Source organism: Vidua macroura, chromosome 9 (assembly GCF_024509145.1).
Source record: "Vidua macroura isolate BioBank_ID:100142 chromosome 9, ASM2450914v1, whole genome shotgun sequence".
Lineage (NCBI taxonomy): Eukaryota > Metazoa > Chordata > Aves > Passeriformes > Viduidae > Vidua > Vidua macroura.
The window spans coordinates 30,401,602-30,428,449 of NC_071579.1; the positions used below are offsets into that span (position 1 = coordinate 30,401,602).

General features: G+C 43.3%; 1 protein-coding gene across 2 annotated transcripts in view; it reads left to right on the forward strand.

Annotated features, from left to right (window-relative positions):
- PATJ (PATJ crumbs cell polarity complex component) overlaps positions 1-26,848 on the forward strand; it is a 133,954-nt gene that overhangs the window by 32,772 nt on the left and 74,334 nt on the right. For both annotated transcript variants that reach the window (XM_053985055.1, XM_053985054.1), the window contains exons 16-25: positions 9,355-9,564; positions 10,395-10,514; positions 13,304-13,678; positions 14,841-14,961; positions 15,527-15,683; positions 16,693-16,764; positions 17,635-17,812; positions 18,669-18,779; positions 19,529-19,606; positions 22,666-22,783. In XM_053985055.1, coding sequence (XP_053841030.1) covers positions 9,355-9,564; positions 10,395-10,514; positions 13,304-13,678; positions 14,841-14,961; positions 15,527-15,683; positions 16,693-16,764; positions 17,635-17,812; positions 18,669-18,779; positions 19,529-19,606; positions 22,666-22,783 — 1,540 coding nt within the window. The remainder of the gene's footprint in view (positions 1-9,354; positions 9,565-10,394; positions 10,515-13,303; positions 13,679-14,840; positions 14,962-15,526; positions 15,684-16,692; positions 16,765-17,634; positions 17,813-18,668; positions 18,780-19,528; positions 19,607-22,665; positions 22,784-26,848) is intronic.

Sequence of the window (26,848 nt, forward strand, 5' to 3'; positions counted from 1 at the left end):
CCTTTAAATCATATTAAGCTGCTTCATGTGTAAAATAATTCTTAATAGTGTGTCATGAATTGAATTTCAGTGTAGCTTTTTGAAAAATTCTCTTGGAGTTCAGCTTAAAAACTACTTTCCAGGACCTAAGAGCCGGTGAATGCAGTTGAGCACATTCCTGGAGAAGTTTCTGAGGTGTTCACGATTAGTGGATTCCAAAACCTGCAGTACTAATGCCTTGGGAGAGCAGAGACCACTTTAATAAGAAATCAAAGAGATTTCTGTGTATCTCACCCAAAGATACACACAGACCCACAGGAAGAGATCTGGAGGCAGGAAGTCATTCTAAAGGGCAAGTTAGGGAGGAATCTCGTAGAATTATTCAGGTTGGGAGAGCCCTCTGAGACCTTTCAGTCCAGCTGTTCCCCAGCACTGCCAAGGCTGCCACTGCCCTGTGTCCCCAAGTCCCACATCCACAGGGATTTTAAATCCCTCCAGGGATGGGGACTCCACCCCTGCCCTGGGCAGCTGTGCCAGGGCTGGACAGCTGTGGAATCCTCTGCTACAGACAGCCTTTCAGGGAAGGAATTTTTCTTTGTAGCCAACCTAAATCTCCCCTGGTGCAATTTGGCCATTCCCTCTCCTCCTGTCCCTGTTCCTGGCAGCACAGCCTGACCCCCTTGGCTGTCCCCTCCTGTCAGGAGTTGTGCAGAGCCACAAGGGTCCCCATGAGGCTCCTTTTCTCCAGGCTGAACCCCCTTTCAGCTCTCTCAGCCCCTCCTGGTGCTCCAGCCCCTTCCCAGCTCTGTTCCCTTCTCTGGACACGCTCCAGCCCCTCAATGTCCTTCTTTTTGTGACCTCAGGATTCCAGGTACCTCAGCACTGCCCAGCACAGGGGACAGACACTGCCCTGGTCCTGCTGCCACAGCAGTGCTGACAAAAGCCAGGTACCATTGGCCTTCTTGGCCATCCAAGCCATGCACAGCCAGGTTTTCCAGGAGAATTCTGTGGGAAACAGCGTCAAAGGCTTCACAGAATTCCAGGCAGACACATCCACGGCCTTTCCCCCATCCACACTAAGCAGGTGTTGTGGTTTTGGCTGGGATGGAGTTAATTTCCCTCCTAAGTAGCTGGTGCAGCGCTGTGTTTTGGATTCAGCATGAGAACAATGTTGATAACAGGGTAATGTTTTAGTTGTTGCTAAGTAGCGATTACTCTGAGTCAAGGACTCCTCCGTTTCCCATGCTCTGCCAGTGAGGAGGAGCACCAGAAGCCAGGAGAGGTGATCTGAACTAGCCAGAGGGATATTCCATAGGATATCATGCTCATGATACATGGTTTATGTGATCTATAAATGGGGGGAGTTGGCCAGGAGGGGTGCATCACTGCTCAGGAACAGGCTGGGCAGCAGCATTTGTGCACCACTTCTTTTTCTCAGGTTTTATTCCCCTCTCTCTTTTTGTTATGTCCCTTTTCATTATATTTATTGGTATTAGCATTGCTATTATCTTTGGCTTTATTCAGTTATTAAAGTGTTCTTCTCTCAGCCATGGGTTACCCCAGCCAAGCCCAGGGCAGCAGATTTTGGCTGAGCAGGACCTGCCTTTCACAAAGCTGTGCTGATCCCCAGATCAGCATTCAGTAAAGGACAGAGATTTTCCTAATCCCTCCTTTTGCTGTCTTCTAGAGCAAACTGTAGGACATGCCTCCTGTCCCTGTGAGCTGCAGCAGCTCTGGACAATACCTGAGTTTGCAGAGAAACTGGAGCATTACTGGAAACATCTGTTTTTCTTTGCTTTGTCGCATATCCACGAAATAAATGCTGAGCAGTATTATTGCTATTAACCTTTAGAAATGTTTTCCCTTCTTCCCCCAAATTCTCCAATCTGGTTGTTCTTTTTCATTTCCTGCTAGAAAGAATAGCTTTTAATAAAAACAAAAAACCCCAAACCAAAGAAATTCATTATTATTCCACAGATGTCTTCTGCCTGCGAGAGAAGGCGAGAATTTAAAGGGACAAAGCTGTAGCTGGATTTTCTGTTAACCACTTGGTAAATCTCAGCCAGGCTGAGATCATGTGGATGAGGCTGGAGGAAGCTGTGCTGGCCTGGCAGTGGGCATGTGGAGATGATGGAGCTGTGGGTGTGGAAGAGCTCAGCCCAGACAGCTCACAATTTGTTCTGAAATGATGAGATTTGAGGTATATGGTGGTGCTGATGGATAAGCATGAAGCATCCTGAAAACTCATGGAAGTTATGAGGTGTTCTGTTTTCTTAGTACCTCACCCTGCTGGAAGATGCTGCTCCCCAAATCCAAGGAATCCTGTTGCACGTGGAATTTTCTGTCTGTTCTCAACGTGATTCACTGTAGCCTTAAAATTCTCTGCAACCTTTCTACCAACCCTCCTGTCTGCTCCTTCATCTGCCCTGTTCCTCATCCCTGGAAGTGTTCAAGGCCAGGCTGGATGGCATTCTGAGCCCCCTGGGATAGTGGAAATTGTCCCTGCCCATGGCAGGGGCTGGAATGAGATGAGCTTTAAGTTCCCTTTCAACCCAACCCAGTCTGGCATTCTGTGATTCTTTGGGCCAAATCACTGTTTGCAGATCCTTGTTGCATAAAACCCAGCCTGTCCTCTGTCCCCACTTTTATTTTGCAGCTTTTTCTGCAGCAAGTCTTCCATAATTCATGTGTTTGCTGTTTGTGAAGCAAGGTTTTCATGCAGAGGAGAGCTCTGGTTTGTGTAAAAACACATCCTGAACTTCCTCAGACTTGGACCAGTGCTGAGGCTGGCTCACCTCGCTGGTGTAAGTGCTGCTGGGCTCTCTGCTTGGATTTTGAGTTCAGGAATCCTTTGAGTCTGAAAGCTGATCAAACCCACAACCTGTGCCAGGGCCCACTGAGCACAGGCTGTGTAGGTGATACCATTTATACTTTTTTTCCCTTGGCTTGTTGGTATTTTTTTCTTCTTTCCCACACATCTCTATCCCTTCTTTATCTCATCACACAGTGGCTTTCCTCCACTTCCTTATGAGTTCAGGGATTTTTTTTTTTTCCTTATCTCCGTGGCATTTCCCTGTAGTCAGCACTCAGTGTGTTTTTTCTGGAGCTGGAAAGTCTGAAAGTCTAAGATATTAAGAGAGTCTAATGAATGTAATCCCTGAGACTTTAGCTCTGTCGAGAGCAAATATGAAAGGCGGATAAAACCTTAGATGGATTGAGAAGTTTGATAAATTAAAAGATAGCGACAGGCACCTGAGTCCACTGCACGGTGACGCCGAGAACGCCCGGAGCCGCTGCCTGTCTTTGATCTTTTTGTTTGGGAAGAGCAGTAGTGTGTGAGGTCTTTCCCCTTGGGGTCCCAGGTCCACAGCAGAGGGGTGGGGACTGTGCTGTGCTCTCCAGCCCTGCCAGACCCACGCGGCCGAGTCACCGCCGGCCACCGTGTTCCTTCTTGCTGGGGGAGGCCGATAGGATTTCAGATCCCACATGATGAAAGCCTGGTGTGGGAAACGCATTGTGCCACCTCCTCCTCCTCCTCCTCTTTATTTTGCTGTTCCCTCTCTTCCTTTGGGTGGGGCTCTTTGTGGTTTGCTGCTGGTTTTTTCCCCTTCCCTGCGAATTCCTGTTTCTTTGCTGACATTTCCCACGACAGAAGTTTTGATTAATGCCGGCTGCACACCAGAGCTTCTGAAATTCATTGCTTTATTCCCTCACTGCAGATCAATAAATAGTAATGTTTTATTTTCAGTGCTTTGCCTTACATCACAGCAAAGTTCAGCGTTCCTCCTTGAATACTGCTCTGTATTTAAGTTTGTGTTGCTTCAGCACATCGGCCTGCAGTTTATTTCTCTGAGGCTGTGCGTTGTGTAATCTCCTTCCTGAGCAGTCCTGCTGACTGCAATCCGAGTGGAAGAGGCAGAAACAGGTCTGAAATGCTTCGAATTTCACTCAGATGCAGTGGATCTAACGAAAACCAGTGGAGCACTTCCTCAGGGATGTTTTTCCAGGCCTTAGAGTGCCTTTGGCAGTTCCTACAGCCAACTGCTGTAAACATGTTGGAGTGAGTGAACAGAAGGTTTGGACCTCGAGTCTCACCCCTAAAGTGAGGCCACCTTAAGGAGGGAATCAGACCTCACTCACAGCTGGCTCTCCCTCTCTTCCCTGTCTGTTGGAGGCACTTTGAGAAGGCACAGAAAAAGGGTGCTTGTCAGTCTTGGCTCTTGCATCCCATTGTGGAGGGTGGCTCTGCAAAGGGAACCAGAGGCACTTCACAAAATGAGAGCATGGATGAGTATTTTGAGTAATTTCACAAGGCTGAGCATGCAGGTACATTACTCATGTGCACTTCTACCTTTGTTCTACATAATAGTGAGACAAACATAAAATGCCTCTGCTTCTTTTCACTGTTGACGGGTGTCTTTTCCTTGTTCAGCATCAAAAGTGTTGTGTCTAAGAGTCTTTCAGCCTGGTATCTTATTCACTGAAGAGTTCAAAATATGGATATATGTGTGTTAGACCTGGAAGTGGTCCCATGCAAAATGTAATGAAGCTGGGCTGCTCTGACCTCTGAGCTCCAAGGCGTTTGTTTTGGCTCCCTCACAGAAACCTGCAGTATACAAATTGGCACTTGTAAAAATGTTCAGATAAATCAAAAAAATGGCACAGGGGGGAAAAAAAAGTTTCAAACTGTTTCTTTTGGGATCCTTGGCCGTGCTATTTTGGATGTGTGTTTTTGTGGCAGCAGGCAGTTTGTTGCTTGAAGAAAGCTGAAATATTCTAGGAAGTCGGGCTAGCTGGATTTAGATCTCAAGTGATGCCAAAACTAATATAGCCTGTAACTAAGTGAGAGTGACTTTGCACAGGGAATGTCAGTCACCCGCAGCTTTGTCTCACATTTTCATAGGAGCCTTTAGAAAAAGCAAAACACAAACAAAACCCCAGCAAACGTGGGAGCTGCTCCCATCCAGTGGAGCTGCAGTTTCAGTGCTCCTCATCCTCAGCCCGGGGAGGGGCTGGCTGGATGGATGGGTTCTCAGAGCAGGGAATGCCTGCGGTGGTGGGAGCTGGGCTGGCCTGGAGTGCCCTCTCTAGGCTGCTGCACACCTCACCTTTTGGGAGGGAGAAGGGAGCAGCCAGCATGGTTTATCACTTTTCTTTCCCAGCAGGATGGGCACAGGTCAGCTGCACTGGGTTCTGTCTCAGGTTTGCTTCCTAAGGCATTCTGAGTGCTGGTGTTCGGTGCCCGTGGCAGTGGAAGCCACAATAAAGTTGCAGCTCCAGCGTTGCACGTGGGGCTCTCTTCGCCCCTGGGACTCTTAACATTTTAGCAGAGCTCAGGTTTTTAAGAGATTTCATACTGCCCCAAACCCAGGGATCCCAGAGGCAGCAACTGCAGTGGCCCCTGCCTGACTCTCCACTGCTAAATGGATCCAGAACAAACGAGGCTCTGAAAATAAGGAGAAAAATTTGACACCTGGACTCCGGGAAACATTTGTGGGTTTTGATGAGGAGCGGCGGGGAGAAGGGAAAAGCTATGGTTCAGCGTAGTTAAATATATGGTGTGCTAAGTATGAATAAATTGTGGCTATTTTAAACAAGCTCCTAGAGTCCGTGGCTGGCTCGGGCACAGAGGGGAGGACGGCAGCTGCAGCACAGGAGTTCCTCAGAGGGGGCTACTGGGGGCCACTGTCCTGGGCTGCTGCTGCTGCATGGCAGGGGGCAGCTCTCAGCGTTTACACAAGTGGCAAACGTTCCAACGTGTGATTCTTCTCTTAAAAATGAGCTTTTGGCTTCAGGGGGTTTGTCTCCTCGCTGCTTTGCAGTCCGATTCTTTTCCTCGTTGCTCGTAAATGATTCGTTGGTGTAAAGGAATCCTTCAGGAAAGGTAAAAGTTCCTCTTTAAATGTGCCGAGGCCTGTTCATGGTGATCTTGGAGGTCTTTTCCAGCCTTAATGTTTCTCTGATTCGTGCTCATTTTAACATGGCTAGTTTGCATGGGATTGTCCATTGCACTCCCCTTGTGCTCTGATACAAAGCCACGTGATAATTTCTTGAAATATTGAAATTGTATCACTTCTGGGTTTGGGGGGAAGAGTTGCAAACTCCATCACAGTAAACGAGCCTTCACTTTAAAGTAGAGGCTGAAATGTGCTCCTGCCTGCTGGTGACTAAAAATCACTTTGAGCCAAGTAAAATGAGTGTAGAGCCTCAGGGTAGGTGTGCAGTCACACTGGTGCTCTTTGGTAACTTGGAATGGTTCTAGCTGCTCTGTTAACGTGGAGGCAGCCCTGACATCCCACTGTGGGAGTGAACTTGCCTTTTAACTGTACTAACTTTATACAAACTGTACCTTTTGCACTTAGTATAGAAGGAAAGGCTCTGTTTTTCATCCTGCTGCAAGCACTGCTTTCTTTCAAAAACAAGACAACAGCCCTCACAGCCCAGTGGCACTCACCATTTAGAAAATGTGGGTTTGGTGTTTGCTGTCTTGTTTCAGCAGGTGGTTCTTTAGGGTGTGCTTGGGGTAAAGGGTAAATCATAAGGCAAGGTTTCAAAGAAATCCCAGTGTTCCTTTGGTTTAGATAAGGAAAGCACGGTGCAACCCACCGTTGTGCTAGAATATTAAATTACTGAGAGAATATGGATATATATGATTACACCTTGAAGTTCAGTGGGTCTGTGCCTTCTTGTGCAGCTTTTGTTACATTCCTTGTGGCAATCACGTCGTGATTCAGCCGCTGGTGAGCCCTGAGGTTCTGAGCACTGCTGGTGCTGCTGCTGAGCTCTCACTGTGCAGCTCATCCCGCTCTCCTCTCCCTGTACAATAGCTCCCTCTGCTTGAAATCAGCAGTGGAATTGTTTCCTACTTGCCTGCACAACAGTTTTTAACGTGGGCCCCCTTTTTTAAGATTTCTGCTGCTCTTCATGAAGCAATTCCTGTGCACGGCTTGTGCTCGTGTGAGTTGTGAAGCAGGGAAAATAACCACATTGTCCTCAAAACTTCTCTGCCTGGAGCTGCTTCTTTGCAGGATCTCTCTTCCTTTTGGAACTCTTCTTTCAGCTAAATCATCTCATACCAAAACATGATGATTTATTGAGCAAAACTGTTTTTATTTCAGTGGTGAGTTGAAACAGGACTGCTTCTCCTCAGAGATGTGGTAGTTAGGCCACTGACCCTGCATAGAAACAGCTGATGGTGAGGTTCCCATGTCCTGCTTAAGTGGTTCTGATCCAGAACCCAGAAAAGAACTGATTTAGACCAGACAGAGCAAGGCTTTGAACCTGGTTCAGCCAGCACTGAAAATACTTGGCCAGTCCTTCACTCACAGAATTTTGTCAGCTTATCTGCATGGATGGGAGTGAGTGCTGGGTTTGTTTCGTTCATTTTTTATCAATATAGCTAAGCCAGCAAAAGTCATATTATAAAAGCTGTTGTGTCAGCAAAGGTGTTGTTTTGCTGAGAGAGCATTCACCCATTCAGGGAACCAGCATAAACCTCCCTGGCCACAGCAAGATGAGCCCATGATAGGAAAACTTGCTGGTTTAGTTCTCCAGCAAAGCCTCCCTCATGTGAACAGTGCCTTGCTTGCTGGGAAGGAGCTGTCTGGATCCTGGGTCTGCAGAGGTGTCCAGAAGGTTATTTCTAATTTGCAGTGGAGCAAACCCCCAGGTTAAAACCAATCTAGAAGTCTGTGCTGGTTCCAGGGTTGTTGGGGTTTGCTGGCAAGAACAAAGGGCAGCAGTAACTTCAGTTTTCTACTTTTTGCCTTCACATTTTGGAATCCCTTTGGATTCCTCTTCTGAACTTGCCGGGCTTTGGTTCATTCCTGGAAATCTCCTGAGGGGATGCTGTTGGAAGCTCAGGGAATCCTCCCTCAGCACCAGGTGCAGCAGGTTTGGGCACAGACAACTCGGGCAGCACGAGCACCTTGGCACAGGAGGCAAACACAGGGAGCCTGCTGGGCTTGGCTGCCAGGACAGGACACTCAGGAGGAAACATCTTGTGTGCACTGCGGATAAACTGTAAAATTATAAAATTGTGAAAGGGCAGGATCGAGCAGAAGAACAGGAGAGAATTGTTGGTAATCTTTATTTACTTGAATCCAGCCCCAGCGTGGCTCTTCCTGCTGAACTCTAATTCCACTTCTCTAATTTCAGCCTTTTACAGATATTACAGGCATTGCCTCATATGTTTGCACATACCTTAAAAAACATGTGCCCTTGGAAAGCAGTGTATAGTCATATAAAAATAAAGAGCTTAAAAAGCATTCCTGTTTTCAAATTAACACTGAGGTGCTGAATTCACGGTGGTCTTTGTGATTTGAATTTTGCCCTTTTTTTATCCCTCCCATGCCCTGAATAAGATGCAAGTCCTGAGGGAAAAACAGTCCATGGTTGTGCATTTAGAGACCCAGTGCATTCAAGGAGCATTCCTGAACTTTATGAGCCTCCAGCAAGGGGGAGAAAGGCTGTAATTGCAATCTTAAAAAAACAAATGAGGAAATAAAATATATATAAAAAAATTAAAACCCCATATGTTTTTCTTAATATCCTTCTACCAGTATATAATAATTTACAATTTTATTCGATTGAGAATATTTTTTTAAATAAGTGAAGGCATGATAGAAATGGTACAGGACACAAAGCAAAGGCTAATACAGGATAAAATATTAAGTGAAGTGGATATCTTTGCACCAGTTTACAATGTGTGTAATATTTCGTGCTTGACACTCTCTGTATCCACCACTGCAGTGTTCCTTCAGTAATAATCTTAGTTACTCTTCTGTTGCTGTCTCCTGTTAAGGTGGAGAAAATGTCACTTCTAAGGTGTCACATGGAGTTGACAGAGCAGAAACGCTGCAGTGACACACCCCACATCAACTGCTATTTCTTCAGTATTTGTGGGTGCCATTTGAACTTAATATTTCGAATTACATTTCTGACGTTGCAGTGGTTCCTTTTGCCTCCCTTTCTGCTGCTCCGAAGCCCTCGGGTGACGTGCAGAGTGGTTATTTTCTGTGGCATTAGCCCGTCCCAGGCTGGATGGAGGCTGGTGGAAGGCTGCCAGCGTTGTTGTTCTATTTGCAGCTCGGCCTGGCTGTGTCTGTGTGTGTAAGGAGAGGGCAGGCGGGCTATCGGTCACCTTTCAGATCTTAACATTTCTTAATGGATTAGGCAAGTGATGGAATATCTTCCTTTTTTCACACTCTGGGCCTTGGCAGTGTTAGCAGACAGCGCTTTTTGAACGTCTCAGCGGGCTTCAGTCCCGTGGCATTAGAGGATGAACGTGCTTGAGCGCTCCTTAACGCACTCCAAACAAACATCATCTTTCAAGGCCTTCACTTGGGGCTGTGTTTTGTTATTTTCCCCCCCCAGGATCCCTTGGATCCAGCAGGGACAGCCATTGTGATCAGCTCCCTGGTGGCCGGTGGCGTGGCCGAGCGCGGGGGGCAGATTTTGCCGGGCGACCGCTTGGTGTTCGTCAATGAGAAACACTTGGATGGTGCCACCTTGGCAGAGGCAGTGGAAGTGCTGAAATCTGTGCCCCCGGGTACAGTTTCCCTTGGAATCTGCAAGCCTTTAGTGGTAAGAACTGATTTTAATTTTTTTCTTTTTCTCATTTCATCCCGTGGCGTTTGTAGGTGGGGTTTGTGGGGAGAATTCCGCGTAGGGCACGTGTGCATTTGGGAAACAGCTGAGCTGCCGTGCCTTGAGAGGGCCAAAAGTCCTGGCAAATGGGCAGCTCAGTGTCCAAAACCAGCATGCTCAAGTTCCTCCTTCAAGAACATCCACGTGGAACTGGGAGATGTGCCTGGGCAGACCCATGTGGGCTGTGCACAGGTTCCAGCGCTTCAGCAGCCCAGTTAAATGTGTGCTGGAGCCCATTTCTCTCTCAGACACTGCTGAGTGCTTGCTTGGGCTCCACTGACATCAAAGAAAGCTACTCTGTTTGAAGTCAAGGCTGTAAATTCAAGCAGAATTTCCCTTTTCTGGAATCAAGGCTTTGGAACAGTAGTGTACTGGGGAATGCTGCAGTATTGTTCATCAAGGGCACCCAGGCAAAATTAATTAAAGCCCCAGTTAACAGAAAGTGCTTGAAATTCTAAGTGGTAGAGGAGTTGTGAAATAGGAGTGTAGGAAGGCTGTTAAATATATTATTTCCTTTTTTGAAAATTGGTATTTTGTTTTTCATAACCTTGTATTTGTCTTCCCTTCCTACACATCTCTTTAGGTCTTAGTGCATCTGAACCAATATGTTCAAAGAATAAAAGCTGTTGACTTCTCCATATTTGACTTTCTATTTTTATAATTCTTTTCCAATAGCCGGTTCTCCTTCTCCCTTTTAATTTTTTGAAAGATGTGGGAATTTTTTTGTTGCTGTTTTCCTGACTCATTGTTTGGATTACCTTTCTTAGGGAGAAAGCAGAGAGGAGGAGAGAATGCACGGTGTGGATAATAACAGCATCAAAAGCAGCCCTGGGTCTCCAGAACCAATAGATAACACAAATTTCTCAGTAATACTTGAAGCCCCACAGGTATTTGGTTACTTTTTTGGTCAAACTCCAGTTTATACAGACAGGAAATGATGTTTAAAAGTAAAAAATACAGTATATTTTTCAGATAAGACCAAAAGTATTGGATTCCTTCTATCAGCAAACTGTGCCAAGTGCATTGGGAGCTCTTAACAATGCAGCTCCCAGACTGCCTTATCAAATTTATTATGTCATTAAAATATCTTGGGTTACCTTGGATATGAAATAGGAATGCTGTGTTGTTATTATAATCAGAAGTGGTGGGCTCAGACAGTAAAGTATGGAAGCAGAATGCTTTTAATTGTCATGAAGCAAAACAAAAAAGTAATTCAGAGTATAAGGCACTCTTGAAATACCTTCTTCTTCATAGCCTTCTAATGTTCTCTGGAGTGATTTCTCTACTCTTGCCTCAACTCTCCTCGTCCTTACTATCTGAGAAATAATTCTGTTTATTGTGGGAGGATGTGGCATTAAGGATAGTGAGAAACTCAGATACCAGGGTAATAGGCAATAATGTTGCAGTTCTCACCAGTGCAGGGCTGGAGAGATGTGGATATCTTGTAACTTTCATCTGTTCTCAAGTGTTTTGCAAAAACACTTGCTGGTAAATGTATTCTTTTTACACCAGAAAATACAACACATAAAGGAGCATGCAGAACTGCAACACAGGAGGAAAAAGAAATTCCAGATTTTCTTGTAGTTGAACATGGGTACCTGTCTCTGGATGCAAACCTGTTTTTAATGCTGAAATGGTAGATTAGAAGCACCAAAAGTAGAAGTATTATAGGGTAGATGTAGGTATACTGTGAAGAAATTATCCTGGATGATGATAAATTATATTTACTGATTTTCACAATGTAAAATGGCATTTGTTGCTTTCTGGGGACATAGGAGGGGTTGCAGGGAATTAGAATTTATCCTCTGGCAGCTCAGATTGGTTTTCTACTTCCTAAATAAAACCAATGTCATTAAGTCATTTTAAAGAAAATATTTTATTTAAAGACCTGAAACTGGAACGATCAATCTGGACAAAACACCCGCAGGGGAAGTTACTTGCATTTTGTTTCACTTCATGTGTGACAGCTTTGGTAGTAGCTAAAATTATTTTTTATTATCTTACCTGCTCACACAGGTAGCCAGGGGTGGTGTGTTCTGCTGGCTCCCACTCTGAGACACGTGCAACCAGAATGTCAACCCCAAAATGATGGAATTTGAGGATTTTATTTGCTTCAGTGTCGTGTTTGCAGCGTTCCCTGTGTGCTGGTGGTGTTCTGGTGCTGCAGTGCAGCAGTCAGGGAGGATGCAGAGCAAACTGCTGGGTCAGGGACACAAACCCTGGGTGGTTCTGGGCAGAGAGAGCTGATTTATGTGCCCTGGACTTGGGGAGGTGTTGGGAGAACGACGCTGCAGGAGCCAAGGGAAATGAAGTGAAAATGGAGAGAATTAGGATCTCTTCAGCCTGGGTGTTTTGTGAGATCGAGGTACACAGATCAAATGGATTCAAGGGACATTTAATGCTAATTGAATTAATAAAATGGGCTAATTTCTGGGTTGCTGGTGTTCTACTCTTGTGCCAGCTATTGGCTGCATTGTTTCCTTGTGCTCCTGCCTCTCTCCTGATTTCTCTCCTGCCTCTCACTTGAACTATACAAACATCTCGGCAGTGTCTGGGGGCTTTCCTTCTGTATTTGTACAAATGTAACAAAACAGGATCCTGACACCGAAGGTCAGAAGTGGTGCAGTGCCGTGGGGAGTCTGGCAAGGGGCAGGAAGCAGAAACAAAAACATTTCTGAGGAAGGAGCCCTGAATCTGTCCATTGGTTTTGGAGTCTGGGGGCTTGGGGTGTTGAGGTTGGGTTTGGGGGTTCTTTGGGCCACAGAGACTTGGTGGCTTGAAGGAAAAAAAAAAAAGGGGAAAGCTCTCAGTGTGTGGCAAAAATTCTGGGATAAGTGCAGGGCAGAAGATCCCAGCTGCCTGTGCAGCCTCACAGTGAGCCAATGAACAGCACCCCATTCCATCTGGGAGAAACAGGAGATGTTGGAAGCTGGGGGAGCACGTGACAAATCCCAGAAAAAGAACTGTTGAGTGACATCTTTCAGAGTGGGTTTTAATACCTTTTCCCTTGGTTTTGTTGGGTTTTTTTGGTTTGTTGCTCTGTGGTTTGATCACTGTTCTCCTTAAAACAGGAAAGTAATGAACAGTCATTTATATACTTTTTTTTGGGGGGGTATGTGGGTCTTCCATTTCCCCTCTGCCCCAGGCAGCTCTGTCCAAGTTAGGGACAAGCAAGTATGTCTTTTATTTGTGTTTTTTGGGGTTTTTTTTTAACTTGCTGACACTGTTGCATAAGCAAACTCTTGGGCTGTTTATTTAGCTGATAGCATTTTAAGAAATGTTCATGCATTCATAAAGCAACAGCAGATATGTGTGAAGCACAGAGATACTTTAACTAGATTTATATGTACTTTTTCCTATGGCTGCTTTAGTGTTAATTAACAATTTCTTTCCCTAACTTCAGTCCAGATTGGTTTTTCCGAATGGCTGCAGCAGCATCTAAGCTGTGCGACTTAAATTTCTTTATGTATTGAAAAAAAATAATTGCACTGTCTACTTTGGGTGTTAAAACCATAAGTCAGAGAGTCTATTTTCTTGTAGAAAATGCAGAATGTAGAAGATTTTCACTTTAAAAATCAGGATGTAGTTTTAATGTGGGCAAAAAATGAAGCATAGCTTTAAAAAAGTGGGGTGGAAACATGGGGTAAAATCTGTGCTCCTTTCATGTTCTTTGCAGGGTTTCAGAGACGAGGTACCTTTTAAAGAAGAACTCGTTGATGAGCCCCATTTGGACTTGGGGAGGTCATTTCAGCTCTCTCAGAAGGATGATGAGTATGGGAAGGAGTCCTGGGAGATGTGTGAGTTTCTGAAAGCCAGAGCAGAGGACGTGGAGGAGGAACGGGAAATGTTGGTGGATGAGGAGTATGAGGAGGATTCAGACTTCCTGAAAGGTGATGATGCACCAGGTGGAGAGAAGGCAGCTTCAGACAGGAACCTGGCTACAGAACGATGGGCAAAGCAGCTGGAGGCTGCTGAAAAACAAGATTTAAGATCCAGTGTTAGCCTAAGTGCCAAAGAGTCCCTGGAATATCCATTCAGGAAAGATCAAATGGTAAGGAATGCTGTGCTGGTCTCCGTGCTGAGCACAGATCCCTCAGGGCAGACTCCAAAACTAAACCCTCAGGACTCTCTCTAGGGTTTTAATGACTAGAATTTAATTCATTAAATTTAGAAATTTGATTTATTTACTTGCGTACCGCTAGCAGACACCAGTCTATCTTTTTGCACATTTTGGAAGGTTTTTTAGGTAACTTATTGTCTGTGTATTTGCCTGCTGGAGTGAAATATGTGATTGGTGTATTTACAGGCATCCTGAGTTTGTCTTTTTACCCAAAATCTTGTGGGTTTGGGTTTTTGGTTTTTTTGGGTTTTTTTTGGAAGCCGTGCTGATATGGGGCATGTCAGGAACAGCAGAATGTCACTTCATGGGTTTGAGAGTCCAGAGGCTTCAGTGAAAGGAACTCCCTCTTTTCCTCATTTTTTTTAAACCCCAATCTGTTCCTTCAGCCAGATTGTGTATTTGAGTAAAAAATGATATGGTGGAAGGAATTGTGGCAAGGATAGTGGTGGATTAAGGAGTAGGAGGAGGCAGGTTCAGGTACATTGCAAAACTCTTATTTATGCATCTTTCTCAAGTACTGAGAATTATTTTTTCCTTCTGATTCTTTGTTCATCCCCTCACCAAACAAAAAAGTGATATTATCAGCCTCCCATGCACCAGCTTCTGAGGCGTGTTTGCTTTTATATGAAAAAAAAATGGAGTGGAAAAGGATCTGACGTCACAACCACGGAGAATTTCAGTTTTGTTTGGCTTGTCCCCTTAAGCAGTATGTGTATAAACAGATAAAATGAAGTTTCTACTGACAGTTTTATACCAGAGTGCACAATATTAAATTTATTTGTTTGTTACTTACAAAAAACAAATGAGCAAGAGTAAAGAAATTTTTGTCTGAATTGCAGGTGAGGAGAAAGATACAGTTGCTTTATATTTCAACTGCATATAACATTCCTCATGCCTCTTCTTAATGCAGTGCATAAATGAGCAGTTAGTATTTAAATGAGCAGTTAGTATTTCATAGTTACCTGAATAAATATGAATGTAGCTGAGGAAATGTGTATGTTTGCTGTAAAAATTAATGTTCCTGTCAAATACCCCTGTATAAGTTAATGCCATTGCTTTCTAACTTTAATTACTTCTTTTCTCCTCTGTGAAGTGTGAAGAGAATGCTGCTATAAGGTCACACTTTTCTGGAACCACACCTCCCAGCAGCTACCAAAAAGACATATTTGATACTGAAACTACCCAGTCAGAAGTGAAAACTGAGATGAATTTAGGTTTGTAAGAAGGTTTCTCTTTATCTCATAATTTCGTATTTACAAATTTCATTTTTTTTTACCAAAACAAAAATACTTTCAAATGAGAAAATATTAAAATCAAGAGTTCTGCAGGCTCAAGACAGTCTGGCATTAAATGGGTTTCACCTTTTTAATCTTGCTTCCTCCTCCAAATCTGACCAGTGATAAATAAATAAAAGAAATAAAGTGACAGGCTCTGGGGGTGACTTCAGCACAACCAGAAATTTGCAAGTGATAGAAAATTGCCTCATATCCTGGGTTTGGGATCTGTGCTCAGATTTCTCCTTGTCAGATGGCCACAGATGGATGGTTAGGGTTTGGTGGATTGAGCAGAGAAGTAAATTTTTCAACCTGCCTGAAGTGGCACTCCATGTTTGGGAGGAAGGAGCTCCGAGCCCTGTCCAACCTGGCTTGAACACATTTGGAACCTGGTGGGATAAAGGCTTTAATTCCTAGGGTGGAATAATTGGTGGGTGCCTGGACAGAGGAAGCAAAAGTTCACATCTTCCCCCTTTTTTCACATCTCCCCCCTTTCTTTCTTCAGGGACAAAGCTTCAGAGTGACTCCAAAGGACCTGAGCTTGCTGTTGATTCAGAAGCAGTTGGAAAGGAAGCACTGAAAGAGGAGAATTATGTTTTTCCCAAGAGCCAGGAATCTGGCAGAGTAACCAGCTTAGCTCAGCCTAGAACAGCATCAGGCAGGTATGGAGGAAGATTTCGGGTTTTGAAAGACATGCATTAAATAATCTTAACAGTCCTCTTGCTTTACTCAGCTGAATCATGATGAAAGGCTGTGTGGAATGCTCAGACAGACACAGAGGTCTGTAGCTTTTACAGGAGATGGAGTTTGGCTTAAAACCTGAAAACTTCCCATGTTTCCTCCCTTGACTGCTGGGACAGAGATGTGCAAGTGGCTCTGCCAGCAGTGCAGTGAGGGGAGTGTGGAGCTGGGCTGGAGGAGAGGGATGTAGCCTTTACTCAGGGCTCCTTAAGGAGCCCTCCTCCTGGTTTTCCCTTCCCTTTGTTCTTCCTTTTGGGAAGAGCAGCATTCAGGCAGGGCTCTCAGGCCTCTGCAGGAAACTTTAGTCCTGCCAGTGGTGCTGAGGAACCTTGAGCTGGCATTGCTGTGGATATTTGCTTTATCTGTCCCAGTCCTTCCCCACCACTTTGGGGTCAGTAGGTAGTGGAGCTTTTGGGGCCTGTTGATTCCAATCCTCAGTGCTCCCCTAATTTCATCTGAAATCCTCTCTCAGAGGGAAAGCAGCTCAAAAATAAGGTGAGAGGATTGTTCTGTAGGGTTTAATGGAACACACAGGATCTGTTCTCCCACTCGGATCATGATCTGCTTACTGGTTTTGGCATGTTTATATCTCTCTCCAAGCATCACAGCATATTTATCAGAAAGTAAATGTTAATTGCTTAAATAGTCATTTCCAATGAGTAAATGCAGTGCAGATTTGTGTATCACAGAGCAGCTTATAAATTTGGTCTGCCCATCATGTTTATTTCTGGAGCATTCCTTAAGTACATTTAAACCTAAATACAAAAATTCCTGTCTGGTCTGTTGACTCTGTACATTTGCTTTAAACTGGGCAGTGTGAGAAGGTGTTGCTGTCTCGCAGCCAGATACAAAATATGTGAGGAATTGTGACCTGGCATGGGTGATGCCTCTTTTATTTTTTATTCCTCCCTCCCCTCTGCCCCAAATTAGTGAATTACCCGAGAGAGAAGAAGGAGAAGGAGAAGAAACTCCAAACTTCAGCCACTGGGGACCACCACGGACGTATGTTCATATAATCATATTATTCCTCCCCATTTACCTCATGTCTTTTTTTTCTGTGAGCCACATGAGTTCTTATTGGGTGTTTTTTTTTTTTTTTTCTCTCTCTCCTCCTCTGCCAATAACTTTAGGGTACCTGTGTACCTTGGGCTTTCCTGAAGACAGGGAATTTTTAACAGATGTTCAGCAGAATTCTGCCTTCTATTTATACAGCTGACTTGGGAGAGCTTGGCTGGTTTAGGTTGTGGATGACCTACAAGTTCTTGGTCATTTAATAACTATTAGGTGTGAACAATGCACATAGTGCTGTGCTGTCTCCCTTTCCATGGGTTCCCTGCTAAACCTCCGTGGCAGGATTCCAAATTGCCAAGCCAACCTTTTTAGCCACATCCTTGTTGTATTGTTAACATTTTTAGGTGAATTGTTTTTATGGTCCCAAGTAAAATATGATCAGAAACTTCCTGCTTGAGCTGATGAATATGCACTGAAGTCAGTGCTCAGAAAGTTGTATGAAATACTTCATTATTTGTCTAAAGTGCCACTTGCAGGGCTTCCCATTCCCAGACACTTTGCTCAAGCTGAAAGAGGATGAGTATTTACTTGAAGATCTGACTTTCTCTAAAATAAAAGCCTCTGCCCAGTGGGCATGGATTGGCAGCAGAACTTTGCTCTTCTTGCGGGGTGAGATCTGCTCAGGGTGAAAACTCAGCTCTGTTGAGAGCATTCTCAGGCTTTTGACTTAATCCCTTTACTCTGTTAAATCTTCTTGAAAGACCAGGAGCTTACCTTTTGCCTTGCAAAGGTAGTTGCATTTGTAGTTAAAAAAAAAAAAAACTGTTTGAAGCTCTTGAAACTACCACGTATTTTTTTCAGTGTTGAGATCTTCAGAGACCCTGATGTGTCTCTTGGAATCAGCATTGTTGGTGGACAAACTGTCATAAAGCGCCTGAAGAATGGAGAAGAACTTAAAGGGATCTTTATCAAACAAGTTTTGGAAGACAGCCCAGCAGGAAGAACAAGGGCTTTAAAAACTGGAGATAAAATACTTGAGGTAAATGGAGATAAACCTTCCTTTTTAGTCTAAGAAATAAAAATTGTCTCAAACAGCTTTGGGTGGAGAGTGGAACAAAATACTGCCACCACTTCATGAGGTATTGGCAACACTTTGTTTTGAAAACCAAAGGAAACCTCTGGTGGTGTTTCTTTTTTTTTTTTTTTTTTTTTTTTTTTAAAGGTCTGACTATGGAGCTCTTTTAACGTTCTCCTCTGTATTTAAGAAAAGATGTGTCCTGGTGTCTGAGGGGGGAGTGAAAAAAATGGGAGTGTCCTCCCCCCGTACAAATGAGGAATAAGTTACAGCATATCTATAAGCATAAATTTAATATATACAAGGACATGGAGTGTTCATACTGAATTATGGGCTGTTATTTTGTGTGTGTGGATTTAGAGTAGTTAACTGATAACCACTGTTTGGGATAAATCCCTGATTCTGGCAGGTGCTGTGGGGGAAAATGTCATTCCTGCCTCTCACTGCTGGTTCATTTTTTTTTACTCATTTTTCTCCAAATTAGTACTTCAGAATCTGGGGTGCCAAGCTGATAGTGCTGTTCAGGTTTAGTTTACAAACAAGTAAAATCTGAAAGAGTTAGATCTAATGTTATGTAACACTGTGACAATCTTGCTCCTTATGTTTTTATCTAGAGGAATTGTTTTGGGCAACATATGGCCATCTTTTAATTATGAATACCAAGTAATACACTTTTCTTTAAACCATCATCGAAACATACTTTACAAATAATTACTCTTGACTGTTTTTGATGCCTTCCTCAGATACACTAATCTCCTGCAAGTGTGTGTGATGCCTTGTAATGACTCTGTACCTAATAAAAATAAACACTGTTTGTCAGGTTTCTGGGGTAGACCTACAAAATGCCACCCACAAGGAAGCAGTAGATGCCATCAAGAATGCAGGAAATCCTGTGGTGTTTGTAGTCCAGAGCTTGGCTAATGTACCAAAAGTAAGTTTATTTCTATTTTTATTCCGAAAGTTAGTAAATGCATAGCATGCATCTTATTTTAAACTTGGCTAAACAACTTTCAGCCAGTTCTATCAATTTTTGTGTCCAAGGATGGATCCTTTCAGTCAGTTACAGAGCAATTGATTGATTGATTACTTCTCTGGTCTAATTGGCAACCTCATTTGTCTAATTTACATGGAGTAGATGTAAATCTGTTGACTAGGTGTTAATTCAACTCTCCCACCTGTGTAGTAGGAGTCTGGCCCTATGCGTTTTAATTTGCTCATGTTTCATAATCTAGAAATAAACTCTGTTATCCAGAGGAGCAAAGCTGTAATTAAAATTAGTCAGATTCACACCAGCAGCTCCTTGTGAAATGTGTCACCAGAGGGACCTGAAACAGGGACCTGAAACAGTGACCTGGGAGCAAGTTAATTTCCAAAAGATCTGAGGCATCTCCTCATCTCTGAGGCCAAGGCAAGAAATTTTTCAAAGCCCTCAGGAAGAGCAGGCATACAATTCTACCTGCCTAAAGTACACACAGAAACTCCAAACTTTTGATGTAAGAATGTAAATCAGTAAATCCAGTGAAAGAATGTAATTTCTGGACTGCACTGCAGTGCCCTTTAACACTGGGCAGAATGCAGAGTGCACTTGGGAGCTTTGTTACTGTCAGGAATTGACTTTGGATGCTTGCTTTGCAGCTAAAATTCTCTCCCTAATGTGGGTGATGTTACATTGGTTTTCAGGTGGTTTCTCCTGCCCAGCCTAAGGGAATCAAAGTCAGCAAAGATCAGGATGCAGACAAAGGAAATAAGAGTGATAAGGTATTTATTCCATTCAGTGCTGTACCCAGGTTTTACTAAATCAAATGGTATAATAGCATGTATTCTAACTCTGTGATAAGCTTCCTCCGAAGTCTGAAATTAAACTTGAAGTGTTTTGTTGAAATATCTTTGATTCTACGACTTTTTGCCAAATTCCTGCCAAGCATTCTGACATTTATTCTGTGGGTGTCTGCTGGGTGCTGAAACCCTGTACTTAGCACAGCTCCTCACTGTCATCTGTCTGAAGTACCTGGTTTGCTCCGTGTGGAGGCAAATTGATTCCCTTTGTTCAGCAGAAACAGAGCAATGGCAACATGTACACAAATAATATCCTCAGTGTGAGGCTGCCTGAAATCCAGTGAAATCACCTTATGGGATGATGAAATCCACAGAGTCTCCTGCATTTCCCGCAGCTGTGTAGAATGAGGAAATGACTGCGGGGTCTGTGGCTGCTCAGCTAATTGGGAGGCAGTTACTGCACTGTGACTTCCAAATAACTTCACAGCAGCTTTAAAAGAGGAAAAAAACTCTGTTTGGTAGAAAACAGGGAGTTTGTGTTAATAAGGGAATACAGGAAAAATTTAATTTTTCATTTTCAGCTGTGTCACTCTCATGGCCTTGGTTTTTTCCTGTGAGATTCGTCCTGACTGAGGAGTGTAGTTCAGGTACTTGGAGGGTGTGAGAGCAGCAGGAGCAGAGACAGAATGAGTGCAGACCATAAGTTTTGCCTGGTGCAGTTTAACTACGAATGGATGAAGTTTCCATTTGATCCGACTCAGCACTCTGGTGTTTGTTGGGTACTTGAGAAGACCCTTTTACCTCCAAAAGTTTTTGTAATGCTCCTTTCAGATCCTGTCAGGGACAGGAGCAGCGAGGCTCAGTTATCAGAAAAGGTGTTGAAGACATGCTTTCATGCCAGAGCATAATACTTCCAATGAAGCACTTACAATCCCCTTTTCTTGTGTCTTTTCTATCTACATTTCTAATCTCAAAAGCTCTCATCCTCTGGCAACGTGCTGCCTTTAATCTCCAGCGCTCCGGTGCGTCGCGTTCTGCGGCGTTCCGAGGTTAAAGAGGGAGCCTAATCTTTTTCAGACCTTTTTCATCTATTGCTGCTATAAACTGGTGGGTGGAATATAGAAGAGCTCCAGTGCATAAATATGTAGCTCCTTTTTGGCTTTGAACGTGGGCTCACAAAGCAGTCGTAGTGCACTTCTGTGGGGCCGTCTCGGAGTTGGAAAGAGTTGCTATTAGTGGATTATTAGTCCACATCCCTATGGGGAATCAGTGATATTTCTAGTCCAGTCTTCAGACAGTCACAAAAGAGTTTGGTTTGAAAGCAGCCACATCCAGCTGGAAAACCTGCCTTTTCCAGTATCTTTTCAAATGCTGGAGGTTTTTCTCTGATTTGTTGGCGTTTATCCTCCTCTATTGATCTGTTTGTTTCAAAATGAACACTTTAATTTATATAAAACCACTTAAAACATTAGTGGACGAGCCAGATGTCGACATTATTTTGTTGGTTGGCTGTGTGAACTGTGCTTTTGCCTCTGTGCTGGTACAAAAACGTGGTGCAATGGAGCAGCCAGGCACAATTTTCTCATCTGGCTTTTCACTGGGACAGGAGGGATAAGAGATATTTGTCCCTCTGAGCCATAGAAAACTGCTGGGTAAGCCTGGGTGCCTCGTGTAATTTCACACAGACTTTCTAACAAACGTTTAAGGTCTTAAAAAAGCCAAAGGGTCAACATTTAGACTGTAAGTTATTACTGAATTACAGCGATAATAAAGTGACTCATTTGTCATAGGCAGCTGAGAGTGAGGCTGCAGATTTTCCATCTTTACCTGCTCAGTAAAGTAGAACCCAAGTCCTCCCTTGCCTCCTGGATCATCTGGATTTTGCACACTTCTGTCTGTGCTGGCTTCAAGAAAAAAGTAGGAGGCACCATTAACTGTTAGATCCTTTTGGAAAACAGCTGTTGTGCTTCCAAGTGCTCTCACTACACACTTTTGCTACTGGTGGGTTGAATTAATTCCATTTATTATTGTGTTCTGCACTCAGTGCAGTACTTTCCTGTTACATTTTTTAAATGGATGAGAAGACAGATATTTTTTGCCTCTCCAAATTTTCCACGTATTGCAGCTCACTACCTTGCACCATTCTATACAAATTCAACTTCAAGAATTTAAAAATCAATACGCAGGTTCAGCTTTCATTGCTCACAGTGAAAAAAAAAATGAAATATTATCCTGGGCTTGATGTGTTTGGGTGTTGTGTCATATTTCCCAGCCACAGGAGGAATTAATTACAGGAATTCTGGGTGCTCTAATGGCATCTGCTCCCTGGTGTTCCCTCTCTAAAGTACATCCTGCTATTAGCCGTGGGCTTGCAGGGGATGCAGCTGAGCATCATTTAGTGGAGTCGTGGTGCAAACCAAGGCAGGACCCAGTTCCTTGGAGCTGTAAAACCAATTGCTGAGCTGAGCCAGTGCCTCTCCAGCCTCAGAGCCTGCTCTGTATTCCTGCCATGCGCCGCTATATGCATCATTATAGGAGCTGCCTGTATTTATGTGAGGTAATAGAATTTTATTGGGAGATATAATTCAAAACCTTTATTAAATTTACGCCAAAACACGGACGGACTGTGATGTTTAAATATTCATGTATGGACTAAGAGGATTGAGTTCTTATTTTATATATTTTTTAAATGGATGTTTATCAGCACCAGATAGTTTTGTTATGGAGGCTTATAAGAAACAGGGTGTAACTCAATGTTTGTTTTTAACCCTTGATTAGTGTTCACACTTTGATGTTTATGACAATACACGAGTGTTTTATCAACAAGTAAATGTGCATGCACAATTGTGTTTTAGTTTCTTTTTCCTGATGTTCAGTGTCACTTCTTGCTCTGCTTTCTTGCACAAAAAGCCTTTGCTGCAGAATTTAGCATTGTAATTAAGTGCTGTGTCTGTGCACATGCAATGCAACAGACAATGGGGTTTTTTTTAATGTTCTCAGAGGTTACAAAACATGTAACTCATTGTCTTTGAATCCATCAGAGAAAATATGGGGCTCCACCTCCCATGAAGCTGCCACCTCCTTACAGAGCCCTCGAAAGGCATCACGCAGAGGAGGCTGCTCTGGGTGAAGAGGAGGATGAGGATGCTTGTGCAGAGGGTGAGTAGTGCTCCAATCATTGCATCAGATCACATTTCTGGGACACACTCAGCTGCTGCTAAGCCTTCATGCCTTTTATTGCCTGTGGGAAGTGGTGCTCAGTGTGGCCACAGCATCAGTCCTCAGCCTGGTTTGTAACTTAGATGGTTCTTCCCCCCAGCCAGATCCCAGAGCTCAGCTCTTCTGAAGAGATACAGGAAGGGCTGAGTTTATTTTCAGCCCCAGAACATCCAGGCTGTGTCTGGAGGAGTTGCTTGGGCAGAGATGTCAGCAGTGACTGGAGGTGTTCTGTTTTACTGCTCTGATTTCAGTGGTAGTCGAGCAGTTGTAGGTTGAGGACCACTGGTGCAAAAAACCAGAAATCCTGGAGCTGATCCCAGGCAATGCTGTTCGAGCAAGATGGGTTCCTTTGAAAAGAAAAACCTGCTGATTTATTGTTTTGGTGCTCTGCTGAAGAAAGGATCCCCTGGCTTTGTAGCACTCTGCATGGGAAGGGCTCTGCAGCTGTCCCATTTTGGGTTTGGCAGTGGTTTGTGGTGGTGCTCCCTCTGTGGAAGAGCAGGGACCTGAGGAGTAGGAAGCAGTGCAAGTGGAGAGCTCCTGGCAGCATGATTTAGATTCCAGCTGCTTTTGAATCACAACTTTTGTTAATTACAACTTTGGTTAAATGGAATATTATTATCCATAGCTTATCTTGCAGTAAAATATTTAGGAATACTGAAGTTACAATTAGGAGTCCTAAATTGCTTTCTAAAATCAGTTACCTTCTATATTTTTTTATCTTTATGCTCCTTTCTACCAAATCAGGATAAGGTGAGATGAGGCCTTGACCCACCTGGTCTAGTGGAAAGTGCCCCTGCCCATGGCAGGAGATGGAATGAGATGATCTTTAATGTCCCATCCATCCCTGTAACATTCTGTGATTCTGTGTGGGCTTTAGTTTGTTCGGGGTTTTTTTTGTTGTTTTGTTTTTTTTTTTTTGTGTTTTTTTGGTTGTGTTTTTTTGTTTGGTTGGTTTTTTTTGTTTGTTTTTTTTTTGTTGTTTTGTTTTGTTTGTTGCTTTTTTTTTTTTTTTGCTACAGTGATTTTTCTCATCATCTGTGAGCTCTCAAACCGACTGGGTAAAGCTCCAATTGTAACAAACTCATTCCAGCTCGTTACTGGAGCTCTAATTCCCAATTAAAGGATAGGTGTGATAAGTAGGCTGACACCTGAGTTATTTAATTAAGATATGCCTCAATCCAAGTGCTTGCTGGGCCTAAGTTAATACTTTGCACAGAAGTAATTCCTTATTCATGGGCTTGGTCATTTTTTAGCTCTCCTGCCATCCCTAATGATATTGCTGGCTGAGGCTGGAAGCTGAAGAGGTAAAGCTGCTGCTGATATTAAATCCATCAATCCTACCAGACTTGGCAGCAGCACACAGATCTGTTCAGGGGAATCTCCTCTCTTTCCTTTCTACTGACTGAAGCTGAATGTTTTGCTGTAGCCATCTTTTCCATGAATCTTGGGAAACAGAGATAAATTCTTCCTCACCTCATTCTTTTCCTTTAAAAATTAAGAACAGGCCAAGGAAGCCTAAACTAAGTTTGTGCCTCAGCCCTTGCAGTAAAAAGCATGTTAGAAATGATCCAACTGTACTTAATGACATAAAGCATCTTGGCAGCTGTGGAATGGCATTTTACAGAGTCCCTGTTCTGTGCTCACTTGAAAAACAAAGTTTTCTCTGCAAATTCCAGTACAGTGTTGTTTCTGTGAGCTGCTTGATGCTCATAATTTCTGTCCTGGTTCTTGAGCACCTTTCCCAGAAATGCCAACCCAGACAAGAACTTGTCTTTCTGAGCTGCCCATTTGTATGTTCATATTGCTCTGTTCCTCACCCACTTATCCAACTCATTCTACTGGCTTTGAAGCTCACTAAAAATATATCAACAGGTGATCTGGATTGATTGTCTTCCTTATTTAGAAAATAAGGTTCCTTCCAAAAGGAAGATGTGGTGTCAGCCCAGGTAAATTCACATCATAACCTCTCTTTTATTTGCTTCCTGTGGTTCTCAATCTCTGTCACAGCATGGAAAGCTTTGGAGGGCATTTTGAGGTGGGACAGCTGTTAAACCTGTCCTCTTGTTTTGCTCCTGATGGATTTTACTTTATTTTTTAGCATTCTTATTAACACAGCTGCAGTGTCAGGAACCTGCTCATCAATTTCTTTCAAACTCTGGAAGTACTTTATTTGCTCTGCTTGACATTTTTTGTCCTTGCTTATCACTTCTTTCAACCCTCCCTCTCATCTTTTGTCTCCACATCCTCCATCATTCCCCAGACTGAAAAAGCAGACCATTGTTAGTCTTCCTGCCATATTTGAGAATTTTTCTTTCCTTTCTGTGCCATCCACCTTGCCTCTCCATGTTTTGTCTATTTTCCCCTTAAAGTGGCTGAATAACCTTTTGGTGTTGATTTAATTTCCCCTAAAATCTAAACCCACTTACCTTTTGACAATGCTCCCTTTTATTTCTGCTTTCCCACTGCTGAAACTGTAGCTCTCATTGCTGACCTGGAACCTGAATTCCTGTTTGGAACAAGCAGTCATTTCTTGTACATGTTCTCCCTTCTGTTTCAACCTTCAAGAGTTGGTTTTGATCCAAAGAGGGCAAATCCTTGTTGGGAATAGAGCTGTGAGGTAGTTTTTGGTTTAGAGGAACTCCAGACATGTCTTCTATGTTTCTGTGGTTTAAGAAGTTTAAAGTTCCAGGTGTTTCATTGTTTGCTTTTTTTTTGTGTTTTTTTTTTTTTTTGTTTGTTTTTGTTTTTGTTTTTTTTTTTAATGTGACTCTTGCACCCAAGACCCTTTAGTTTCAGATCTGCTTCTCCTTTGCTTCATGCCCCCAGTATTTCCAACATCATTTCCCAAGTTCTTAGGTGGTTTTTCCTTGACTTTGAAGGCAAGTTGAAAGTTGTATTTCCTCTTGTTTTATTTCTTCTTCTAGTGGCACTGCCAAATCTTTATCTGTACCCAGCCCTAACCCTGTGTGTTGGGTTTGTTTTCTCTTTGCTTTGAGGTTGCTGTTTCAAGGCTTCCAGTTTATGCATGGAAACAGTTTTGCACAACTTGCAGCGTGTCCATCCTGCTGCAAAAGGAGCTTTCAAAATGCTTCATCCTCCAGACCTGAAACATTTTGGAGTTTTCCTTTCCCACAGAATGGCAGAGCCTGTTTTGGAGAAAGAAGTGGTTTTTTTCTTTAGACTTCCCAAATCTGAAAAACACCGGGTTGTGAATGGGATTTTTTTTTTCTTTTTTTTTTCTTTTTTTTTTTAATCAAAACAAGTAAAAGGAGGGGAAGGCACACAAAGGAGCTGTTTGTGCTTGTGAGCAGCTGTGCTGCAGGCATCAGTAGGCACTGGTGTGTTTTCCTGGAGTGGGGATGGCTGGAGCTGTGCTCCAAGAACCTGCTAATGGACTTGTGTGCACCCTGTGGTGGCTTATTGCCATAATGAGGGGTTGGTAGTAAAAAGAAGCAGAGGAAATGGGTGGGCAGAGCAGTCTGTAATGGAATTTTTGGTGAGGTTTTCCTTGGGGGAACTCCTGGCTGTACAATTTAGATATGCTTTCGCGACCGAGTTGCAGCAAACGTAAATTAGACAGGGCAGAGCTGGAAAACCATTCTAGAAAAACTGAAAGGACAACTGTTGAAAGAACTTGGAATCCTTCATTTCAATTGCTGTTATATCTTTAATGGAATCTTTTGTCAGTTAGTTGACTGGGATCGATCTGGTTGGTTTCAAAAAAGTCTAAAATAGTAAAAATAGATGGTAATAAAAATTTTGTGGAAGGTGGCTTGGATAATGGACTAAGCTACTGCTGTGCTCAGACTTCCTGTCTGCAAGGATATTTAACTGTATCTAATAAGGGGATAATAATGCCCCCTTCCTCTTATTTTGTCTCTAGATAATGTAGAAATCAATGAAGCTGTAAGAAAGCATGATGATTTATCTTCCTAAGATGCATTTCTAAGGAACAGTGGTTTCTCTGCTAAAGCAAGAGATTTTAGAACTTCTCTGGTATTT